The sequence below is a fragment of the Bactrocera tryoni genome, chromosome 5, assembly GCF_016617805.1.
Source record: "Bactrocera tryoni isolate S06 chromosome 5, CSIRO_BtryS06_freeze2, whole genome shotgun sequence".
NCBI classification, from domain to species: domain Eukaryota; kingdom Metazoa; phylum Arthropoda; class Insecta; order Diptera; family Tephritidae; genus Bactrocera; species Bactrocera tryoni.
Genome location: NC_052503.1, coordinates 71028313 through 71053440, shown reverse-complemented (window position 1 = coordinate 71053440; position 25128 = coordinate 71028313). Strand labels below are relative to the sequence as shown.

Here is a 25128-nt window from a genome sequence, read left to right as displayed (position 1 = left end):
CGCAAGCAGAGCTCTGCTGGTGGTTGCGCATTATGTGTTATGTTAATGTAAATATAGTGTTAGAAATAGGGAAAATAGTTTAAAGTAGGGAAGTGTATCAATTTATAACAGGAAATGCGAAACGAAGTAAAATAAAGTGCGGTAAGTGCTTAAAATATTATAATATTACATGGTACATATATTTATGCAGAAATGTGCCTTTTAACGGCAAGTTGTTGCTTATACATCCATACATATCGAGCTTGTTTTCAATTTAAAGGATTTGGTGGCCACTGTATTAATAAATATCCTTCCAGCTGCCAACAGCGTAGTAGTTTTAGCAGTGAACTTTGAATGACTTCTCTTCGTCTTCATTGCCTCTAGTCCTACCATAACAGCTGAGCGAAAAGTCAGAAATCAGCTGCGCAATCACATTACTTCTGTTGCTCTTTGCTGTTTACCAACATGCACTTTATTCTGTAATTAACATTGAGTGTTTACATGTGATGCTATATGTATATGTAGGTATATAGCGTTACTTAGCAGAAAGTGAGAGAACTTGTACGCATTTCGTTATTAAAGTATAGAAATGCATTATCAGCTTACACAGTGGCGTTTATATTAAATGACCCATAATTTAAACATTTTATAATTTTGGGTAAATGATGATAAAATAAAAAAAAAAAAAATAAAAAAAAATGTATTTAAATTGTTTAAATAAAGATAAATTAAATAATATTTTAATTATATAAAAATTTTAAAATAATAAAAATATTTACAAATTATCTTTATTTAATATATTATTATACACAAATTTTAAAATAATAAGAAAAATATTTATGAATTAGTAGTTTAATTTTTATCAAATCAATGCTTTGACGAGCAATTACAGCTTAACATAATTTTTGTAGCATTAAGTAAAATTCTAAGCTAAGGGAATCGAGTTGAAAGGTTAGACCAAGGTGTTTAATTTTGGAAAAATTGATATTTTAGTATGAAATCTATTAGAAAAGTAAGATAAAATTACAAAAATTAAAGAGACATAATATAATTTTCGTAGCGATCTGTAAACGTTATTAGCAAGGAGGGAGTGGTGCTAAAATTTTAAAAAGTTAAAAAGCGGCTTATATCGATTTCCGGAGAAACTAAGCATTCTATGGGAAAGAGTTATGGCAAAGTTGTAGGTTATGAAAAGATCTAGAACTTTCATATACAGACGTTTTCCACGTACTCTCAAAATTTATGTGAAAAATTCAAGTAACCAAGTTATTTGCTTTTAACTTTTCAAAAAAAAAATTCTTTCACGAAAGGAAGATATTTTCTTTCACGGGATAAAATAACTTCCTTGGGTCCCAAATACACTGCATAGTTTTATATTCTTGCAAACTGATGCTATAAAATATAATTATTTGATTCACCTATCGGTTGTACGTACGACATAGTTGTTATGTATATATATACAAATAAATAATAAGGTTGGCGAGAAAAGTTGAAATTCGGGTTACTGTCTGTCTGTCGGTCCGTCCATGCAAAATAAAATCTCAGTGAAAATTAAGATACCCTGATGAAACTTGGAATGCGAGTTCCTTAGAACAAAAACCTTATGACCATAAAACCCAACAAATTCAGCCAAAACTGTTCAAGTCCTTAGGTACCGAATATTTGGACGCCAGTACCTAAAGCTGACTTTTGATTGAAAATCTTGGTCAAGGTGTAAGATATATAATTGCAATTTAGGGAAAATCATCTCTGACAATGGTATGTCTGTATGCCAAAAATGCGTTGAAACGGACCAATACTTCTTTAAATTGTTGATTCATGATTTCACCCAGAGCATTTAATTGCTTAAAGGAAAATAAAAATAATATCAATAGATGAAATCTTAAGGTCGATTATAAATATATAAAAACATGATCAGTTTAATTGCTTTTGGCCCAAGCACATATATCACTCATGTACTAATTTCTCGTATGAGCGAGCTATATATTTTACCCGTTATTAAATAATTCACATTGCTGCAAATGAGGCACGCTGTCAACATGCAAGCCGTAATGCCTCTCCAGCAGCTTCACACAATTTAATACTCAATTAATTCCGAGTGTGCATACTTTACGGCGCTAAGGCACTAGACTGCCTGCTAAATATAATTTTCCGTGCTCTCGTACATGAGCACATGAGTGGCGCGACAACTACAGCTAAAAGCATGAGTTGGAGAATGGTAGCAGTGTATGCGGCACGATTTTCCAATTGAAAGCACACAAACCTACTGGCGCTGTTTTGTACATACTATACATACATGTGAGTTTATGTATGAATAGGACTAAAGAAAGCCACATACATATAGATGCTGACAAAACTGTATAGCACACAGTTACATTGTCGAACAGACGCTTATAAGTAAGCAACAACACGAAAGAGTTGTACTTAATGTGTTGCATATGTTATGGCACATAAGCTGCGTTTGTGTGTGTGAGTATGTGTGGATGCATTCGTGCATACAATCGATTCATCGTCGCCTCGCCGCCGCGTCAGCGTCAATAACACACCCAATACTGTCTACTTTCACATACACATATACACATGCAGGCAAGTCTTCACTACTTATCTCTCCCCCCACGGCACCTGTGCTTCACTTCGTCACCATCATCATTTCAACGCTTTTCACATTTTCATTTCATTTCGTTTTCGTCGCTTCTGTGCGCTAGCTGCTCACTTGTTCGCCATTCGCTAGAAATGATTGCAAGTTAATATTAAATGAAGCATCGACAACATCGTTGGCAACAAAAACAGCAAAAATACATGTAACGATGTATATGCATGCCGCTAGCTCAGCGCGCTGTTGGAAATGGTATTGTCGATACATTGCCAGCAGACATCAAACACCAACAATATATCGAACTTGTATATGTGTACGTGTGTATGTGCGTATGCATGTGTGCGTGTGTATCTACAATTACAATTACATTGATGCTTGGCAGTTGGCAGCTGAGGCTAAAACAAATGCGCTACTAAATGGGAACAAACGAATGGTCATGGCTGTTGCATACCTTCTGATTTCATGAAGGCACACATACATTCTTACAACCTCGATATATACATATTTGCTCAATCTATACAATTTGAGAATATTTTTTAAAGGAATTGCTTGCTGTAATATTTCTGTCAGCTGTTGTTGTATCTCTACCTACTCTCCTCTACACGCCATTTCAATGCTTGAGTACACACACATATACCTTTTACAATATCAATTAAAAGACGTGATGTGCTTAACAAGTGTATGAAGTTCATTCGAGCGTATTGAAATCTTCCTGCGCTTGAAATTCTAGCTGTTGCTTGCCTTTATTTGTTTATTTTGTCTTCACAATAATATCTAATATGCTGCTGCGTAGCATACTTCAAGGCGCGCTTTGATATCTCAAGGTCTATGGACAGCGCTTTATGCTAATGCACTTGAGTTGATTTCATACTTCATCTAAAGACGGTTTCTAGGTAATATTTATGACTCTAACTTCTAATGAATTAAGGGAAATAGTTGTCTTCAGTTGTTATTAGTATATTCTCAGAAATTTTTGAATCGGGTAAATTTTTTTATTAAGAATATTCAATATAATTTCTCTCATAATATATTGTTTTGTTTAAATTTTTTTAATTTTTGTGAAAATAATTAAAAAAGGGAACCAGCTATTTAAAATGTATAATAATATGTATATAAGAAATCACATTTTTTGATAAAGAAATTATATTAGTAAGTCATAAAGTGGGCTATAGTATAGGACTGTATTTAAAGAATTGGGTGTATTTACTAGTTATTAAAAAGAAATAACCGAGTTCCCAATGAAATGAGGTTCGACTGCAAACGAAACCATCATTGAACTTCTGGAACATTAAGCTATTTAAAATGATGAACTAACTTTTCAGAGACTTTGCTTATGAAATTAGATTACAGACATTTTAAGTAGTTAATGCTTTAAACAGTATCGGTGAGTCGTTAACAGAGCAACCGTACGTTATTGCAACGCATTAGATATATTTAATGGTTATCAATAGGAAGTTAACGTGTTACAACAAAACATAAGCAAATTCTACTGCTGAAGTGAGACTATACTACAAGTAAAATCAACATTGAACTTGTAAAACACTAAGCTATTTAAAATGATGAAATTATTTTTGGTAAAAGAACATTGAACTTGTGGAACACTAAGCTATTTAAAATTATGAACTAATTTTCAGAGATATTGCTTATGAAATTAGATGAAACATATTTTAAGTTACATATGCAAGCTGTAACTGAAGAGAAGGTTAACTATAATAAAGGAAGAACCATTCAGAACTAAAAAAGACAGTCTTGACTTTAATCAAATCTTTAAGATATAGTATTCAGTGGAAGATGCTTTAAGATTTGTTAAATTGTTATATTTTTTTCTTAACAGAGACTCAATTGTACCCAACGGAAGCGACTTCAGAAATTATTTATATAAATTATATAAAGAAGAAGTCACAGACATCCCATTTATGCTTTATCTTTTATGGTTCCACAGTTAATAATCTTACATATTTTTTGTAGACAAATATTATTGCAAAAACCGATTAAAAACCTTTTTCTCATTTGCAATTTGGCTTCATATACGCTTATGCACTCGAAAGTATGTATTAAAATAAATTTCCAAGCCTGTCAGAGTTGCAAATAAAAGCAATTCAAGCTGTCACTCAAGCATTTCCAAAGCATATGTACAAGCAAAAAGTCAAAAGCAGCCGTAGAACAACAACAGCAAAAAGTTGTGAAAATCGTGCTGAGTTGGTAACACATACACACATAAATATAGTACACTCATACCACACACATAACTACCTGCACTACACGCACACAATCACTTAACCAAACCGTCATACTAGTAGGTCTCATGAACACATATGCAAAAACCGTTATGTACTCAGTTATTCACGCAATCAATCGATTAATGGTCGGATAATTTTAGCAAGAATGTCAAAGTCATCAGCGCACAAGGCAGATAGCGAGCGAACTGCGTCGCACTTTTGGGCAAAAATAACGCCCGCATACCACACTTCTATATAAGTGAGGAACTGACAGTGCCAAAGAAAATGCTGCGCTTGAGCAACAACAATAAAAATAGAATTACAATAATATAAGCACGAAAACGGCAAATCAGCCGTCAACTCGCTTGCGCCGCACAATCTATCACACAATCTGAGCTGACACGTTCGCACAAAGGTGCGCAGCAAAATGTATCTGTGTGCGTAAAATGTGTAGCCTACATGAGTGTAGGTTGACGCGCCTTGAAGAGTGCTTCACAAAATGACTGTTTTACCTACATTATAACATTTTACCTTTTTGACAAATTTCTACGAAAATTCATCTCAAGTTATCCTTATTGCTGTTGTTGTCGCTTTCACCTAACTCAAGCAGCACTTGCTGTTTGTTGTCGGTGCTGATGCCGTTGCTGATGCTGTTATTTGCATAGGTTCTTTATTCAACGAATTTCCATTACTGATAATACCAAAGCAGTCAGAACACATACAACGGCACATACACATATATATACACATACTTGCATATATGCTCGCTTCTCGTTTTCAAGCAGGTGCGTAGCTGTCTTCTGCTACACACTTCGTCTTTGTGTGCGCCTAAAGCTGTGCTGTGGCTGTGGTTCAACCTTTAGCCTGTAGTATATCTAGTATCTTTGTTTGGGTGGCAAGTGAGGTGGAAGTTACCCACAACGACTTGGATATGTGTATATAAGTATGTGTGTTAGCAGTTGGCAGTAAGGCTTATCGATTTTTTATTTTGTTTGATTTTTTTTTGTTGATATTTTCTTTTTTTTTGTGATTTTTTTCTTCTGCGCATAACCAAACCACAGGCAAATTTGCATGAGTTGGGGATATTTCAAGTAGCAGCGAAAGATATTGATTGAAATTTTGTGGAGGTGCTGGCAAAAATGCCATTTTTTCTTAATGTGATGAAAAACGTTAACGAAAAACAGGCAGAAGGGGAAAAATATATAGTGAAAAGAAAGGAAATGAGGTTTCTTCTAAAAAGTATTGAAATAATTGAAATTTTTGTAGGGAAATAGACCGTGGTTGGCATAGTGAAAGTAGTAAAAAATTTGTAGTTTTTGAGATCTGAAAACTTGCACTCGTATTTTTCTAACTAAGTTGCTGCTCAGTTCTTAGTTTGGCTTATAGCTGTGGCTTACAGCTATCATACAAATGGTGCGAACGGAATCAAGTGCTTAAATGACAAACTTTTTTATTTGACAAGATATTTGCACGAAATTTTATATAGCTTCTTTTTATAGCAATATCTGAAGAAATTATTGAGATCGGACCACAATAGCGTATAGCTACCACACAAATTCTACAATCGGAAACAAGTGCTTGTATGGAAAACTTTTTTATTTGACACAATACCTTCATGAAATTTAGCACAGCTTATTTTCTGAGACAACACTGCCAACTGAAAATAGTTCAGATCGGACCACTATAGCATGTAGGTCTCATACAAAGTGAACGTTTGAAATCAAGTGTTTATATGGCAAGCTTTTTTAGTTGTTAAGATATTTGCGCGAAATTTTATGCAGCTTCTTTTTTAAAACAACAATGCAATATACGAGGAAATTATCCAGATCGGATAACTATAACATATGGCTGCCATACAAACCGAACTATCGAAATCAAGTGCTTGTATGGAAAACTTTTTTATTTGACACGACACCTTCATCAAATTTGGCATAGATTATTCTCTAAAATAACGCTTCAAACTGAGAAAAACTAGTTCCGATCAGATTACTATAGCATATGGCTGCCATACAAATTGACAGATCGCACTGCTTGTAAAGAAGCATTGTATTTGTGTAGGTCATTATAGCTTCAGTTCAGCCGAGGTTAACGCTTTTTATTGTTGTATTTGAACAGACGGTTTGCTATTTCTCAGAGATACAGATAAAATTTGTCTTCAACTTTCCCTGTAAAAAGCCATTAAACATTTTTATAATACTTGTATATGTAGTATATCATTAGTTTGAACTGTCTATAGTAGCCAGCCAAATAATTATCTCATGCTTTTAGCATCGAAAAATCCATTTGGTAGCATATCCTCCCATACCTTCGGCACAAATTTTATTCCACTACCTTCACTTAATGCTTTTCGCTTGCATCTCTTTCTATTTTTGTCTTTTACCCTCATTTAATCGCATGTAATTTCCAATATTCATCAACTGTCCGCTCAACTGCTCGCTTTCTATTTTAAGCACGCAATATTTTTCCACACGATCTAACTCAAAACGTTAATTAGCCGCATACAAATGTGTCCAAACATACCCAAATAAAATGAAGTAAAATGCAAACGAAAAGCGTACGCTAATTTAGGGCTAAAACCCACTTATACTTAGTGTTTATGTTGCGGCTATTTCTTAATTGCTCAGGCAATATAACGCCACGCACACACGCACAGCTGCTAGTACAAATTTATGTAAATAAACATATAGTGTGTACCTGGGATAGCTAATTGCTAACAATTTGGGCTCATGAATGCGTGTCAAGTGGGCTTTTGCTTACGAAAACCGGAAAATCATAACACAAACAACGCACATGTAATGCTTATATAAAGCGAAGATGCATAGAAAAAAGTGCGTGCATATAATTTGTGAACACATAAACGCAAAGTATGATTCAGACAAAAAGCACCATATGTGTGTAGGTAGTAGTGTAGCTGCGTCTATTACTACCTCAGCACAAAACAGGCTAACTGCTGACAGGCAAACGCGTCGATATGCCATTTGAAAGCACTTATGTATGTATTGATTTGTGGTTTAGTTAAAGTAAGCCGAAACTTTTGTTAGCCCCTAAAAGTATGCTTAATTATGCATATGGCTTGTAGCAAACACGCAAAAGCACTCAAATATGCATCTGGTTGGCGCTTAAGGGGCCAGTTGGGCATTTTTTATATTTTGGAAATTTTGTATACATAATTTTTAGTATGTTGCTGTAACAACAACACTAAGGGACACTGTGGTGAAAAGAAAACAATTTTTGCTGAGATGGCGCCGAAATTGCGGCTTTTTTAGTTTGTATGTTATATTTTCAACTAAAAAATTTGCTTACGAGAAAATGATTGAGCTGTGGCGAAGTATTTCTAGAGTTGCTGAATTGATGTTGCGCTGATGAAACTCGCTTCAGTCATTGTTTATATAAATCTTTGATGATGATACTAACATCAGTCTGTTTTTTTTGTGCTTATTTTATCTTGAAAAACATCAAATAATTATTTTTATGAATAATAATTTTAAATAATGAAATTAGTTATTCAATTTATAAGCCAAAACTTTCCTGCATGGTATTTTTAATTAAACGAATGAGATTTCGTTGACTTCTCTACCTGTGCGTGCAAAAGACTGCCATTGGACAAATTAAAAACTAATTCCCTAATGTTGTTTTGTTAATAAATATTATTTTATTGTTATTCTCCATTAAGGAGAGTGTATAGTATTTGCTAATGAAACGATTTGAATTCGGAAAGAGCACAAAATATGATTAATTAGTCCCAAAGTAGTTCAAAAGTTCTCAGAAATAGCCAAAACTATGCTAAACTAGTCTCAAACTAGTTCAAAAGTGCCTAAAAATATCCAAAAATATGCTAGTTCAAAGGTTATGCAAAATAGAAAAAATTGCCGAACTAGTCCCAAACTAATTCAAAAGTGCTTAAAAATAGCTCACTTCGCACTACCACATTTTAGCACAGTTGAAACACCCTGCCAGTTCTTTAATGTTGTTGACATAAAAACTCCAAAACAAAAAATTCTCTGCTAAGCCCCACACCTAGCGCTTTACAATTTCAGTGCTTTTTATACTTTTATTTCTTTTCTATATTTCTGCCATCAAATTTTTTGCCCAACCGCATTTGGGTCACTAAATACGCTCGTACAAAAGCAATTTGCGGTCAGCTTAGTTGAGTGCTTTCGAGCACCTATTTTACAGCTTCAGAATGGAGTGCAAAAACAACGCGCACACACACACACACATCTACACAAAAACAATTGCGAAACAACACTAATAAAACTGGAGCAGAACAGCTGACCGACCACAATACGCAAATAGCTCACAAATGTTCATGTAAATTTTCGGTATTTTCGGCATTTGTGTCTTTGTTGTGGTTTTTGCCACGCATTTGCGTATAAACGTGTCCAGCAAGCAATACGAAACGAAAAAAACGAGAAAAAAGAGGGGAAAAAACGGTTTGGAACTTGTTGGTGAAAAGGCGTGAAAAAGTGTGTAACCGAAAATCAGCATGCACACAACACGCTGTGGCTGACCACAGTGGCACGTATGTAAGCGCACGCAGGATGTGGCAGCGAATGGGGAGTGTGAGCGAGAGTGATAGATAGGATGTTTTGAGACGCGTTAAAAACTGCGTTTTTTGAAAAAGAAATGGTCGAAATAATTTTGACATTTTTTTGACAAAACAAAAAAATTTTTTGAAATTAACAAAAAAAAACAAAAACAAATTTAAACATTCTTTGAGGGAAAAACTTAAACATTTGAGATTTTTGGAAACAAAATTAATTTGAAGTTTAAAAATATTTTGAATTTTTAAATAATACTAAAAATACTGTTTTTTTTATTTGTTATTTTTTTTTTGTTTTTTTAAGCAAAATTGCTTTGACATTTTTTTAAAATAAAATATTTTGAAAATCTTACATTTTTGAAAAAATTAATAATTTTGAATTTTTCAAAAAAACTTAAAAAGTTTTTAATTTTTGTTTCAAGAAAAACTAATTTAATACATATATTTCTAAGAAAAAATTAATAAAAGAAAAATAAATAATTTTGAATGTTTTGAAGAATATAAAATTAATTTTGAAAAAAATTTTTAGCAAAAAATTACGTTATTTAAAAATTTTGAATTTCGAATTTTTAAATAATATTAGGCAAAATTTTTCAATTATTTCGGAAAGAATTTTTTTTGAAAAAAATTTTGAAATATGTTTTTGAAAAATAAATGATTTTGCAAAGAAAAAAAATGCATTTTAAAATTAGAAAAAAAATATTTCAAAATTTTAAATAATAATAAACATATTCTCTTATACTTATGTTTGAAGAAAAATAATTTGAATTTCTTTGAAGAAACATTTTAAATAAATGATTTTTAACTTTAACAAAGAAATAACAATAATTCTGAATTTTATTTAGATATACTTTTTTTGGAAAAAATAATGATTTCAAAATTGTTTGACAGTTTGAAATTTGTTTTTGGAAAAATATTTTCGAAATGAAAAAAAAAATATTTTGAAGGATTAAATGAGTTTGAATTGTTTTTTTTACAAAAAAAGATTTAAGAAATTTTTTGTTAAAAAAAATGGTTTTAATTTTTTTTTTAAACGATACGAAAAATTAATTTTTTCGGGTTTGAATTTTTTTTGAAAAAAATATTTGACATTTGTTTTTGAAAAAAAAAATATTTTGAAATTTTAAAAAAATATTTCAAAAACATTTTAAATATTTTTTGGAAACAAATTTTTTCTGAAGAAAAATGATTTCGAAATTTTTTAGAAAAAATGTTTGAAACTTGTTTTCGAAAAAATACGTAGTATAAACAACTTTTTGGAAAAAAAATTTTCGAAATGAAAAAAAAATATTTTGAATGATTAAATGAGTTTTAATTGTTTTCTTTACTAAAGTAGATTTAAGAAAGTTTTTGTTAAAAAAAAAATGTTTTTAACAATTTTTTGAACAAAACGATACAAAAAATGAAATTTTTAAATTTTTTCGGTTTCGGTATTGTTTTTTTTGTTTTTTTAATTTTGACATTTCTTTGAAAAATAAAATAATAATAAAAAAATAATTAAAAGGCTTTTGAATATTTTTTGGAACATTTTTTCTGAAGAAAAGTGATTTCGAAATATTTTGAAAAATGTTTGAATCTTGTTTTTGAAAAAATACGTAGCATAAACGACTTTGAAATTCTTTGAAAAAGTAGTTATTTGAATTTTTGGTTGTAAAAAATTTTGAATGTTTTGAATGAAGTTAAACTATTTTACTACTTTTTGAAAAGAGAAAAATTTTAAATTTTTGGAAAATAAAACTCGTTTAGTTTTGGTTGCTGTTTTTGGAAAATTATAAATATTTTCAAATAAAAATGTAAATAATTGAAGGCTAACACCATATATTTTTTAATATTTAGAAAATTTCACAAAGTGGTAATATTATTTCAGCTTAAAAAAAATGTTGCAGAATAAAAAATGTTATTAAAAAATTAAATTTATTTTTTAAATTTTTTCTTTTAAGAATTATCAAAAAAACTTGAATTTAAAAAAACAATAAATAAAATTTAAATATCAATATTTTTTATTTCATTGCTGATGATTTTTTTCTTTTCTATTGCACAATATTTACTTATCTTTACAAGCAATGTTTAAAACAAATTCTAGTAAATAAAGTTTCTGTACTTCCTTCAATTTTTTTCTACATAAAAAAATATTTGTAAATAAATTATATTAAATAAATTGAATTAAAGTAATTTTACCTACATAACCCTATTTAATTTTTTCTAACCAAAACGGTGTTTTTTGTAATCTCTTACAACATTAAATTTTAAACAACACCCAACGCTATCGCACCTCTAGTTAGCGGCAACCGCAAATTGCATACGTTCACAGCGCTCACGTTTGTTAATTAACTTTGAAAACCGCCGACAAATTATAGTATTTTCATGCCTTTCGCTGCAGTGGCTATTTAGTACAACATTTTTAGTATTTTTCACTAAAAAACATTTTTCCCCACCTTACATGCACACAAAGCATTTAGTGGAAATAATTAAAACAGAGCGAAAAGTTTATCAAGGACCCCAAAACGTATATTATGTGTTAATTTTTTAATAGCTGCGAAATTAACATAATTACATGGCATTAATTATGCACATGATAACATGTTTTTGTCTCCATTTACACACTCGCTCTTACCTTTCAGCTTGTTTTTGTCTAAAAAGCACGCAGGTGCGATAACACACACACATACATTTTTAGTGTACACTCGCTAGTTTTCGTGTTGGCGACACACGAACGAGCGAAATACGTTGATAAATTAATTTTGCATTATTTATAAGCAAACAATTACCTAATCTTTTGGCCGAAATTTCAACTCCATTGTGAAAATTAATGTGTGATTTTAGGCGTTAGACGCTGATAAAATGTGTAAGGATGGGATTAAAGCATGCGTTTTGTATGATTGCTGGTGGAAGTAGGGAAAAAACAGGTGCTGTAAAGTCTAAAACGACTGAAGCTTTCAATCTAGAAATTTTTTGGCTCTAAAACGATTAATTGTTAACACAGGGACAGCCCAACATAGTCTAATATTGATATATTATTACAAATAAGCTATATACGAATATTTTCTCTATAGAAACTAGAAAACCGCTTATACACACAAGCCTGTATATATAAATTATAATAATTAAAGCAGATAACGCCTGATGGTATGCTACAAGTATTGCAAAATATATAATTTAACTAAGGTATGAAGAAAAATATAATATTTTTGTAGTTTTATTGTGAAAAAGAGTTGTTCACATATAAATAAAGTATTATATATATTAAATATATATAGCTTTAAGTACAGCCCAACACTATGTATAACTGATATAATATTACCATCGGGCTATATACAACTATTTCTTTCTTTTGAACATGAAAAACGTGTGCAAACATAAACTAATTTATCTAAAATATCATAACTAATGTATGTGACGCCCAAAGGTATGCCACAAGTAATATAAAATACATAATTTAACTAAAGTATGAAAAAAAAATAATATTTTTGTGTTTTTATTGTGAAAAATAGACGTTCACAAAAAAATTTAGTATCATACATATCACTTAAGTCACCATATAGTGCAAGTTACTCACAGTTTCGTATAGATTTTTAGTTATATAAGCATATTTGATTGAATTTTGGCCCAATTCATAGAACATCTCATGAAATATAATAAGCGCAGGTGATATATATGTATATGTATGTTGTGTATATAAACGAAATCAAGCACACACATTTACCCACATGCTACACGGTATTTGCTTTATTTATTGTTTGGTAACATACAAAGTAATTAATTTGCGATGTAAGCTTCTTGGAAATCAAATCCTTAGAAATCATTATAACTGCTGCTTGCAGCATAACGTCATTGCTAAGCAATGGTACACAATACACCAGCAACTCCACCACCGATACACATCATAATCAGCGCGCTTACTACCACAATGCTGCTTACCCACACCATTTTCCCAATATTTTTTACTTGCTTTAGGTGTGTGGGCATAACATTTCATTTTGCTTTCATTAGAATTTCATTAAAATTTCTAATTAGTTTCTTTATTTTTTTGTGCCTCCTCTCGTTCTCTCTCTGCCGGCAGTGTTATATGTGCTACGGCGTACTTGTAAGGCATCATATTACGTTACTGCCACAAGCCATGCAACACAAAGCCGAGCAACTGAAGGCTCAAAGCGTTTTTGCGGCAGCTGTGGCAACCATGCAAGAGCGCTGCTTAGATCTTTCGGGTGCCTGTAAGGGTAAGGAGTGTGTGCCAAAGGCAGCGCAAAGTTATGTGCCGCTGAAGGCTGCCAATAAGTTGGATCTATGTTGGATTTTATAGTAGATATGACATTACTGCGTATATAATTAGCGTGAGACAGTAATTAGCGCATTTTGGAGAAAAGGCAATACATTCATGCCATATTTGCTTTGGCTCATAATTCATTATATTTGGAAAATTATGTACTGTGGCTTATAATTATAGTAATCAAACCTCCCTTAAATATTTTACCAACTTTCAGAAGAAAATTATTGCTTATTCATTCCTATAATATATATGTATGTTGAAACAGTTTAGTGTGCTCAAACAAAATTTTCTCTTGCGCTTGAAACTATGCTATGCTATTTATGCGAAATCTAATGATTTTTTAAACGCATCTCATTTTGTTTATTTTTACCACTTTAAACCTCTGGGTTCCAATTTTCTGCACCGATTTTCTGAAAAGGTATTTCTTCATTTTAAATAACACAGTTTTCCACAAGTTCAATATTAATTTTTTTGGCAACAGCATCTTGTTTCGAGTGAAAATGTTACCTCTTTCGTTTGGTAAGGCGTAAACCTTCTACTGATATGTACTAAGTACTTATCTTTATAAGCTATCTTAATACGAGGTGATAACTTCTTTATAAGTCTCCGTTTTATTACATTGGTTGACTTAAGATATGTCTATATGTATATAAGAAGTATTTTTCTACAATATTTTCTTTTGCCTACTTTTTGTTGCGTGTTTAGTCAATTTTTTTTTATTTTTTTTTTAGTTTTTGTGGTCCGAAAGAGTTCTTAAATATTTACAGCAGACTCTTTTGTTTTCACAATCACCCAGCTTGTTTTTGCTTACATTATACTGACTAGAACTACAAATAAAGTTCCGAATTTTTTCTACTGCAACAATATACTCTTAAACATGCTTGTATATCCTCTCGATTGATTTTTGTTTCTTCACTGCTGAGTAAGCAGCTGTCTGCCTGACTGCGTTCAGTTCACATGTTCATGTTGTAGTTTAGCTTAGTCTACCTACTGGCTGGTCAGTTGCCAGAGTTGTTAGTATTTAATTTTAGTTTTCACTCCGCCGTTTTTTTCGTTTTCTAACTTCCCAACTACTTCCTCTTCTGCTGTTTACTTACAAAATAGTAGAAATACTTTTTTCGCCTAGCAGCCTTTATAGTGCGTGTATATATAGTACCGTTAGTATACCATATCTGGCAAATAAATTCCAAATCAGCGTCAATATGCTGTGATGAAGTGTACTGCTGCGCAGCGTTGCAACGGAAGTCTCTTTACTTTACTGGCTAAAAGCGCAGCGTCAGTGCACTGGCCAGCTGCTGTCGAGTAGTTTTGCGCAGCTGGAGACTGACTTCTTTTGCAGCAGTCAATTTGTGTGCCCCCAAGGGCGTTCACTTTTCAACTTGTGGACCACTTTAAATGTTTCAGCGACAGTGCATATATGTACATATGTATTTCATATTTTCACACTTAAAAATTAAGTGAATTTCAAAGACTTTAGAAAAAAAATTTCAAAAAAATTAAAAAAAAAATATTTTAAAAGAAAAATTTTGTTGAATTCTGTGTGATGAAAAAGTTTCTGTAAAAATATATTTATTAAAACAGAAATTATTTGTTTACGGCAAAGTTTTACTATTTTTCACACTCACAAATATAATTTAGCAGAATTAAAAAATAAAATTATAAAAAAATATTGAAAAATAAATTTACATAAATTTAAATTCTTGTTTATGAAAACGTTTCTAAAATTTGCCATAAAAAATATTTATTTCTTCCATAAACAAAATAAATATAAAATATAAGAAAATAAAACAATTAAATTTTTTTTCCCAAAATTTTTTTCAATATTTTTTTATTAGTTTTTTCAAAATTTTGGGAAAATGTTTATTTAAAATTTTTTTATTTTCAAAATATTATTTTGACAATTGATTTTTGTTAAGTTGTTTACAAAATTGTTACGAAAATGTACTTTTTAAATTTTCCAGAACTCGAAAAAGTGTAATACTTCTGGCACATTAATTTTCTTTAAAAATTCAAAAACAATTTCAATTTTTATTCAAATTATCCTTTTTTTAAGTTTTTTCAATACATTTTTTAAAAAATTTTTAAAAGGGTTTTTTAATTTTTTAAGTTTTTTTCACATTTTTTTCAAAATTTCTTTTTTAAAATTATTTTTTTTTTGACATTTTTTTAAGCTTTTTTTAAATTTTTTCAGAAAGTTTTTCTCAAAATTTCCAGTACCCGAAAAAAGTGTAACACTTCTGCCTCAGCAACTTTAAAATTTGCGTCTTATTGCCTACTTTTCAGCGCCATTACTCTTACTCCTACTACTGTTTCATTTGGAACCAAACAGGCAGTTGCATTATTTGTTTACACGGCAAAAGGATTATCATTGCTTAATATTTATTCAACTCTTCAATTATGCGTACTGCGCCGTTGACACAGCGATTATTAAATATTGACCAGCTGAGTGAATAATATTGTATACAGCTTTGTCACCAGACACTTGTATAGCGCTTTGCGTTTAATAAACTCTATTATTGACAGCCTAATTTCGATTATTAGTGTTTCACTTCATCGAAATTAAATGACTGACAAGGCTAATTAATATGGTAGTGAATCGTATATATGTATATATGCGTTAAGATATTTGCGCGCTTAAAATTATGCAATGCTAATGCTGATTAATTGACACTAAATTAAGCTTAAGGTGGTTTTCAGAGCAATAAGTTAAATAATGTGAGGCGTATCGGCAGACTTAAATGCTTAAGTATGAGTGATATTTTAATAGAAGTTATAATTATAAAAAAGTATGCATGAATTTAGGCACTTTTAGTCTATCTTTACTAGCATACCAATTGGTACCAGTATTACTTGATTCTTTTTTAAATTTTTTTAATCTGCTTCTCTCCTGTTTTCAAACTTCTCTATGAAAATACTTTACTTAGATTGAAAATTTCGAACACCATTCCAAATGAAGCACTTTTGTAAAGCAAAGTAAACATTTAGGCTGCTAATTAAACTAGTAACTTTAGTTACTGATATCAACTTCATTGAAAAGCATGCACAATTTACGAAAGAAAAAATATATACGCACTCAATTACTTCGGCATCAATACACTAATTGTAAGCCCCAATTGAGCGCAATATGCAAAGTATTTTCAAATGTATCATCATCGTCTACCCACACACATAATACCCACCACCATAATACATGCAAGCTTGTTGCAATAGATAAATGCAGACATAAATAAGTGCAGTAAAACAAATTCACTTGGAAAATTCGCTATTTACAATTAGTCTGTTGCCAGACACGCACACCGCGCTTAAATTTGCTCTCTTCATACATTTGCTGCACACCATTCCCCTCACGCCAAAAAATCGGCTACAAAACGCACTCAAGTAACACGTTTATTATGTGTACGTACTCCAGCAAATTTAAGTCCATTAGTCAGTTTTTTTTGTTTTCGCTATGTGCCACCCAGCTGCACCACAGCAAATGCCGCTACGTAACGGTAATTAAAAAAGCTTGTAGTGAAATTTGCACAAGCCAACCATTAGGAATTACAAATTCAAAGCGCCAACGGTGTGAGCTTATAAGTGCACCAATCTGCAAGCGTATAAATGTATGTGCGCGTGCTTGCGCCTAAAATGCTGCTGCATGTAAATGCAAAACACCGCGCTGGGAGTGAGCTTGGTAAATTTGTGATTTTGGCGAGTGTAGCTAAGAATATGATGAAAATGTGTGTGTGTGTGTGCGTGCGCTAGCACACAGCGCACTTATTTGTAATTCAATTATGTTAATGATTGCAAAACATTTGCTGTATTTACATTAATGCATAATGAATAGGCAGCGCGCAGCGATGGTCGACGAAGCTGGTTGTAGTGCGCCTAAAATTATGCTATGCTTACAAATTGCTTTTACCGCGTAGCACGCAGGTCCCGACCGGTTCAATGTTGTGTTAAATGAAAATTTAATAGAAAATCGCAACTGCACACCAAGGCAGTTAGGTGCTAACGCCTAAAAGTAGATATGCATTGGCAAGTACATTGCGAGAATTGTGTGAAGCGCATGCTGCCTCAAACTTTTGCAGCACTTTTTTGGTAATTTCAACGCAGTTGACTTCCATTTAGACCAGCATTTAAGCGAAAAAGTAGAAATCCAAAAGCATCCTCTCCATATTTTCAGCGTCTCTCATTCACAACTAAGCGAATTTTCAATTCTTTCGCCAGCCTTTAGTCTGTAACTCTTTCCCACGCACACGTTTCCCAACACTTTCCTCTCCACCCGCCAGCACTTCTGCTTCGTTGCATTGCTGTCGCAATTCACTTGTTTCAACTACGCATAAATGAGCCGTGGCTCAAAGCTCAGCTGGATAAATTAAGTGGTCGATGAACTGAATCCTTGTTGAGTGCTGTACAAGCGCGTGGTCGGCGCCGACAACAGCGACGACTGTGTACAAACAAAAACAACACAACAGTGTTGTAATTTTTGGTGTACTATACATGCTGTTCTTATTATTGCTGTCATCGGCTTTGTTGACGTCGCTTATACCACCTTCAAACCCCTCAAATGCTTTCAAATTTACCCAAGCACCATAAGCTTGAAAAAGCTTACCGATAGCGCCGTCTTTGCTCTTGTTGTCTCTGTCACCAACACTTTGTACATCAGCTACATTGTTGACGATGATGATGATGATGATGCCGCAAAATTAAAACCAAATGTTTCACCAAAAACTCGCATTTAGCCTTTGCTTATACTCGAAACGTTGGCTTTTCGGTTATGTAGGTTGGGATTGGGTTAATAGTCAAGTACATACATATGTACATAGTTGGTATATTAATCAAATTCGCCGGTTAGTTTGGTTTACTCGCTATGGTTAGTAGACATACATAGTTCATGACGATACTATTTTGAGGTCATAAATGGGTGCTGTTTGTGGACCTACTTTTCTTTATGTTTCTCAAAATATTAATAATTTGACATTAAGTGTGATCTGGAGGGATCTCGCACCAAATTTCTGGCATTTGGTATAAGAAAGTATCAGCAAAAGAAAAATAATTTTAAATTTGATAAAATTGCAAGCTAAGACTAACTTCAAGTCTTCTTGTAAAATATTGAATAGAATAGCATTAAACAATAACACACCATAAATCTGACCTTGAATCGTTCTGTAAATGATTTTAATCCAAAAATGTGCTACACCTTTGGGCGTTGCTCAGTTTTTTTGGCTTAGATTAAGCTAAAAGCTAAGTAATTTAAAGGATTTTTCAACTTCATGGCACACAATGACAGATTAAAATCCGACAAGAATACTTTATTTAATTGGAAGTAATGCCAAAATTTAATATACCTTTAGGCGTTGTTCAGTTTTTTTTTGGCTTAGATTAAGCTGAACTAAGTAATTTTAAAGATTTCCCTGGACTGGAAATGCAGCAAAAATTCTTTATATGATTGGATGTAATTCCAAAATGTAGTATACCTTTAGGCGTTACTTAATTGTTTGGTTTTTCTTAAACTAAACCACGTAATTTTAAGGTTTTTTTTCTTATAGTATGACAGGCCGAAAATCTAACTAGATAAATTTCTATTACTGCATAGAAATGTAGCATACCTTCAGGCGTTGCACAGTTTTTGGCTTTTGCTAAACTAGAGCAATAAAATTTTAAATTTACTATTTAGTTAAACTGATTTTGTTACCAGCTGTCAAAATTTTAGGTATATTACGAAAATATAGAATCGGCTGCTATTGAAACCGGCTCCTCACACTGTGTATTCTTTTCATCTATACACAAGTATATAAAACTTCCTAATTTATTGTACGAGTTCTACAAAAAATCACATTAGAATCCAAACAGCAGGTCACTGAATTCGAAATTATTGACCGCAAATTATTTTCCGACATTCTCTTGGCATTTTATTCAAATATATTCAAACAAATTAAATCTCATTTCCTTTTCTGCCTTCACTTATCCCTAAAAAACTACCTCAGTTCAATTATTTATGCACTGCAACCAAAAAGAAAATAGAATAATTGTTTTTTAATCCACTCACTATAGTCGTAAGCCAGCCAACGTTGAGCGCCTAAAATTATGCAATCAAACAACCTGCCATCAAGCTGTTTGCGCAGCAAGCGCTTACGTCAATGGCTTGTGACTAACCAATCTGTTAGCGTGAAAATTGTCTGTCTAACAAATGCTTTGTTTCTGTGCCACAGACCAACGGAACAAGCGCAGCACAACAACAAAAACACTCGAATATATACATGAAAAAGTAACTACCGTTTCATTGTGGCACTGTGCGCTCAAAGTGGTAAATCGTAATCACCTGCCAATCGTCCTTTAATAAATTATTCAACTAAATCACCACTTAAATGCCGTAGCCAACAACAACAGCAACAAGGAATGCACAATTCAATGACCAAATCACCCAATAGCCGACGAGGTCAACCAACATCAAAATACCGATTCATTCACAACATACATATATATTTATCCTGTATATACATATATATATATATATATATATATATATAGATAGATTTATATATAATGAGAAACATTCTCTGCAAAACCAATTCAATACCTATCCACAACAGCAACAACAAACAAGACAAGAACATTAAGCATGCTGGTGAATTACTTACTTGAAGGATAAGTGCAGAAAGCGGAAAAATAACGAAAGTAGCAGTGGCAAAAAGCAAAACAATCGGTAAATGGAATTGCAGCAACAAATGCAACAACTCTCTCAAGTATTTTGCGGCAGTTGCGCCACACTGGTGCGCGCCTGCTTGACCGCCAACCAACACTAAGAGCTTTATTTGCTTATTTCTCCAAGAGCCGGTGGCACGAAACACTTGCCGTTATCTATTTAACTGTTGTACATAACGGCAAATATCCTTTGCAATACTCATTTTTTAAGCCACAGCATTGATCCACTTGATCCAATGACTTTGGTGCGCTGCGTCCACCCAAAAGGCTCATCACCTGCCCGTTAGGTAAGAAGACCTGCTTTCTTTAGCTGTTTCTTGCTTTTATTGCACTTGACCGTTTGCTAAACCATTTCAATTGCTTTGCGGGCAGTTGTTGTAAAGTCTTGTTGTTTTACCTTCTTTATTTTTTACTTAATTTTCCTCTTATTTCACTACGTTTTGACTTCACCGGTGATTTGTTAAGGCTTTTGCGCTTGATTGCAACGTCAGTCAGTGGTTCGAACGAAACAAAGACTAGTCATTTGAGTGATGGTAATAAAATTAATGTTGGCACGGCTGGTGTGCTTTCAGCATATGGCAGTTATAGATGAAAGTACACATACGCATATGTGCAATATTTTAATAGAATTAAATTTTCTTTTAAACTAATTAAATATATGTAATAAATATATTTGTATATGCCATAAAGCTTATATGTGGAAGCTTCTACCAATGAATTTACTATTTCAATTCAATTTAAGCCCTTTGCTGGCTGCATTGCTGTGGTTAGCCAAAGGTGTCTCAGAAAGAATTTCTATGAATTTTATCAAAATTAGATTTCTTATTTATTTTCTTTATCTTTTGCATTGCAGATGAACCGTGCTTTACAGCTCAAGCCAGCTGAAAGTGAAAGTCGAAGCGGTAAGTTGGAATATACACATAATTTATGGTATATAAATCCATATATATACATAAATACATACATTTTTTAAATGAGTTAAAATAAAAAAGAGAATTTAAAAAAGGAAAATTAAATACATATAAGAAAAAAAAATAATTATAAATAAAATTAAAACTAATCTTACTACATACATATATCAATTAAAATTAAAGCTAAAATTAACGAATTAACTAAAATTAATCAAATAAATCTATAAATTAAAATTAATGAAAAGATTTACATTAAAATTAATACAAAAATTAAAATTAAAATTAATTAAAAAAATTTAATTCAAAGAAATTTTGTATTTAAAATTAATAATAAAATTTAAATCGAAAGTAAAATTAAAGGTAAAACCAAAAGCAAAATTAAAATTGAAACAAACTTAATTAGAATCGAAATTAAAAAATTAAATTAAAATCAAAACCTCAATTAAAATTTAAATTAAACCCCTAATCAAAATTAAAATTAAAACTAATTAATATCAATATTAAACAAAAATAAATTTTAAATTAAAATTAAATCAATGTTAAATTAAAATAAATTAAAATAAAAATGCAATTAAAAGTAAAATTAAAATTACAACAAAAATTAAAATCAAAACCTTAATTTAAACTCAAATTTAAACATCATTGAAATTAAACCGAAAATTCAAATTAAATAAAACTAAAAAAGATATAATAAAATAAATTAGAATTAAAATAAAATTAAAACAATAATTAAATTCAAATTTAAATGTAAATTAAGTGTAAAACTAAAAAAAATTAAAAAAAAAAATCTCAAATAAAATAAGGTGAAATTAAATAAATTATAATTAAAATTAAATAAAATAAAGAAAATTAAAATCATTAAAACTAAACTAAAACTAAAAATAATACATAATCAAATTATTATAAAAGTTAAAATGAAAACAAGTATTAAAATTAATATTACTAAAAAAATTTTCAGACGTTAAAATTCCGAAAATTAATTAAAGAATTAAAAATAATATATAAATTAAACTTAAGATTAAAGTTAATCAAAAAATTAAAATTAAAACTAAAACTTAAAGTAAAATAAAATTAAAATTTAAATTAAATTAAAGTTTAAATTACAACTAATTAAAAAATATTAATTAAAAAAAGTTAAAAGAGATAAAAATTTAGCAAAAAAATTAAAACTGAAATAAAAAAATTTAAAACTACCTACAATATTAATCAAACTAAGCAATTAATTATATTTATAGAACCTAGAAAAAAATAGAAGTTGCCAAAATATAAACGATAGTTTTTTTTATTTCAATTTTTTAGAAAGAAAAAGTCTGTAGAACTTTTAAAAACCTTTTTGAAATATACTACAGAAAATTTCCTTAAGCCATTCGAAATTTCGAGTACAATAATTTCTGAAAAACTATTTTATAACAAAATTTTTTTTAAAGGATACCTTAATTTTTAAACAAGAGATGTACTATTTTTACATACAAAAATAATGCAAGTTTGAGGGAAAATAAGTTGTCAAGGCGTTGATCGTTTCAATAACTGTACACATATATTCTATTTTCTTTTCTTTAAGAATATGGTTTGTGTAGAACAAATTTCACAAATCTCAACAGCTTTCTTTACATATTATACAAATAGAATTTAAAAAAAACTTTGTTTTCGAAAATTCTTCCAATAAATGTTTCCTTATTTTTAAAATTGCTATATTTGTACACACCAACACAAAAAACTAAAATATTTTCATTCGCCCTATCAATACTCTGTGAAGAAAGTTGGGACTACGGGCTAACTATACACATTCCACACTTCTTCCCTCCACACACGCACCCAGTCTTACCACTGCCTTTGACACGTTTATTGCCATTGTCACTTTGACTTGCAGCCATGCAATGCATACCAATTCAATTTAAGGCGCTGACAGCGATGTCAAACAATTATAACCAACAAGCTGGCAAAAGTATGCAAACGAAGAGGACTAAAACACAAAACGCAGCGGTAATAAAGAAGAAGAAATATGCAAGAAATTTCACAAATCTTGCCGCAGCAAGCAATAAAATAAAGAAAATGAGCGCAGCGCAGCAGTAACTTTGCCAAGCAACACGCACATACACATAGATGCATATATACTTGGAGCCACAAGCCAAAAGCTAAAACTTTAAGTATTGTATAACACAAAAAGGACATTCGAACAAAGTCAAGCGATGTAGTGCGTATGTTTTGAGGGCGCGCAAACCGCAAGCAAAGCGTACATATATATGTATGTGTATGCATATGTATGCATGTGACCTTTAAACGATGCTAGAGGACGATGTCAAAATATTAATCGTTTCATTGCTCCTGCTGGGCGGGAAGAGCGCTGGCGAAAGTATAAGAGATCAGCGAGTAAAAGTTAGTAGAAAGGCAACGATTGCAGGAGATCTCTGCCGCGTTCGCTTCTTACTTATTTATATATAATCTAGCACTTAGCCACTTGTCTATCCGCCGCTGCTATACAGCCAAGTTTCAGTTTCTACTTATGCCCAGCCAACTGACTGTCTGTCTGCCATTTCTTGAACTGTTTCGCCTTTGCATTTGCCTGCTTGTTTGTTTGTGCGCGTCGCCTGGGCAACAGTTTAAAGTTTTCACTAATCCGACAACGGAAATTGGTCGGGAATTACTGCTGCATTCTTCATCAGTCAAGTGCTTTGCCATTTAATTCTTGCAATTGCATTGCTCCTTACTTTGCGGTTGAATGGCAGCTGTTCGGCTATACATAAATAACCCCTACTGCGCTGCATCTCTCTCTCTCTCAACTGCTTTTGGTTGGTAAAAGTTGTATATACATATGTATTAAAATAATTCAGAACTGCCTGGCTGGCATCACTCCTAATCCACTTGAACTGCCAGTTAGCCAACAAATGCGTCCAACTGCTAGTTAGTTATTTCTTCCAACTCTGCTACATCTTCCAGCTCTACTCTCTCTCCCGATATATGTATACTTCTAAGCATCAAAGTTTTTGGCACATAAAACTTGTCTTATCGCTTGCGCCAAGGCAGTCGTGTGCATTTTTGAATACATACATACAAATATACAAATAAACAAATAACCGGGCAAGCCAGCAAACAAAACTGATGTTACTCATACGCCATGGCGCACAGCATTTCGTTTGGTGCACATTGTCTTGGTGATGATGATGTTGATGACAATTATTTTTTTGCGGTCTGCAGTTCAACTTGCGGCTGCTGGTGCATCAATCGTCCGACTTGTTAGTGTCAGTCATTTGTTAGTGCGGCGAGTCAAGTCAGCAAACGTTAAAGATGGCGACAAGCCAGTGCAAGAGTGCAGTGTGACAAGTTGTGCGCATATTGGTAGAAAATAGAGGAGAGAATGTGTGCGTGTGTCGGCGAGAATCAAAGTTTGCTACGTAAATGCAATTATTTGCGACAAGTTTAATTGCTTGCGGTGAGCAAAGATTCTTTTCAGGATTTTGTGATTAACCGACAGACTTGCAGCTTAGATGCACGGACGTAAGCAAGTGACTACAAGAACAGGGTTGATAGGTTTTATATAATTTTATGTATAGCTAAAGGTATCTTTCCATTATATCGGTTGGGTTTATATCGCAAAAAATTTTAAACTTATCTTATATTTAAAACAAAAAAAGATTATTGGGCCAGCTTCTAGTAATAAAACTCAGATTTAGTCTAATATGTATAGACTATTAAGGCGAATTTAAGCCACTGCTTGTTCTTTCTGTTGTTGTCTGGTCGGTAGAGTTTATTCTATATTTTGGAATATTTTTTGCACTCTATTAAGCATGCTCATCTGCAAATATGATTTTTCGAGGCCGACATTCATTCCAAACCAAAAAATTCTTCTGAGTAGGTCTGACTAAGGCAATCTCTATTTTATTCGATATACACATGCATACACATATTTTCGATACCGAAATCTATCA

At 31.8% G+C, this 25128-nt stretch overlaps 1 protein-coding gene across 5 annotated transcripts in view; it reads left to right on the top strand.

Moving 5' to 3' along the window:
- Positions 1 to 25128, top strand: part of LOC120776614 (CUGBP Elav-like family member 4) — a 975983-nt gene that overhangs the window by 632587 nt on the left and 318268 nt on the right. For 4 of the 5 annotated variants that reach the window (XM_040107404.1, XM_040107406.1, XM_040107405.1 and 1 more), the window contains one exon: positions 21145 to 21193. In XM_040107404.1, the coding sequence (XP_039963338.1) occupies positions 21145 to 21193 (49 nt within the window). Of the gene's footprint in view, positions 1 to 57; positions 142 to 21144; positions 21194 to 25128 lie in introns of all 5 variants that reach the window. The other variant, XM_040107407.1, reaches the window with a different exon arrangement.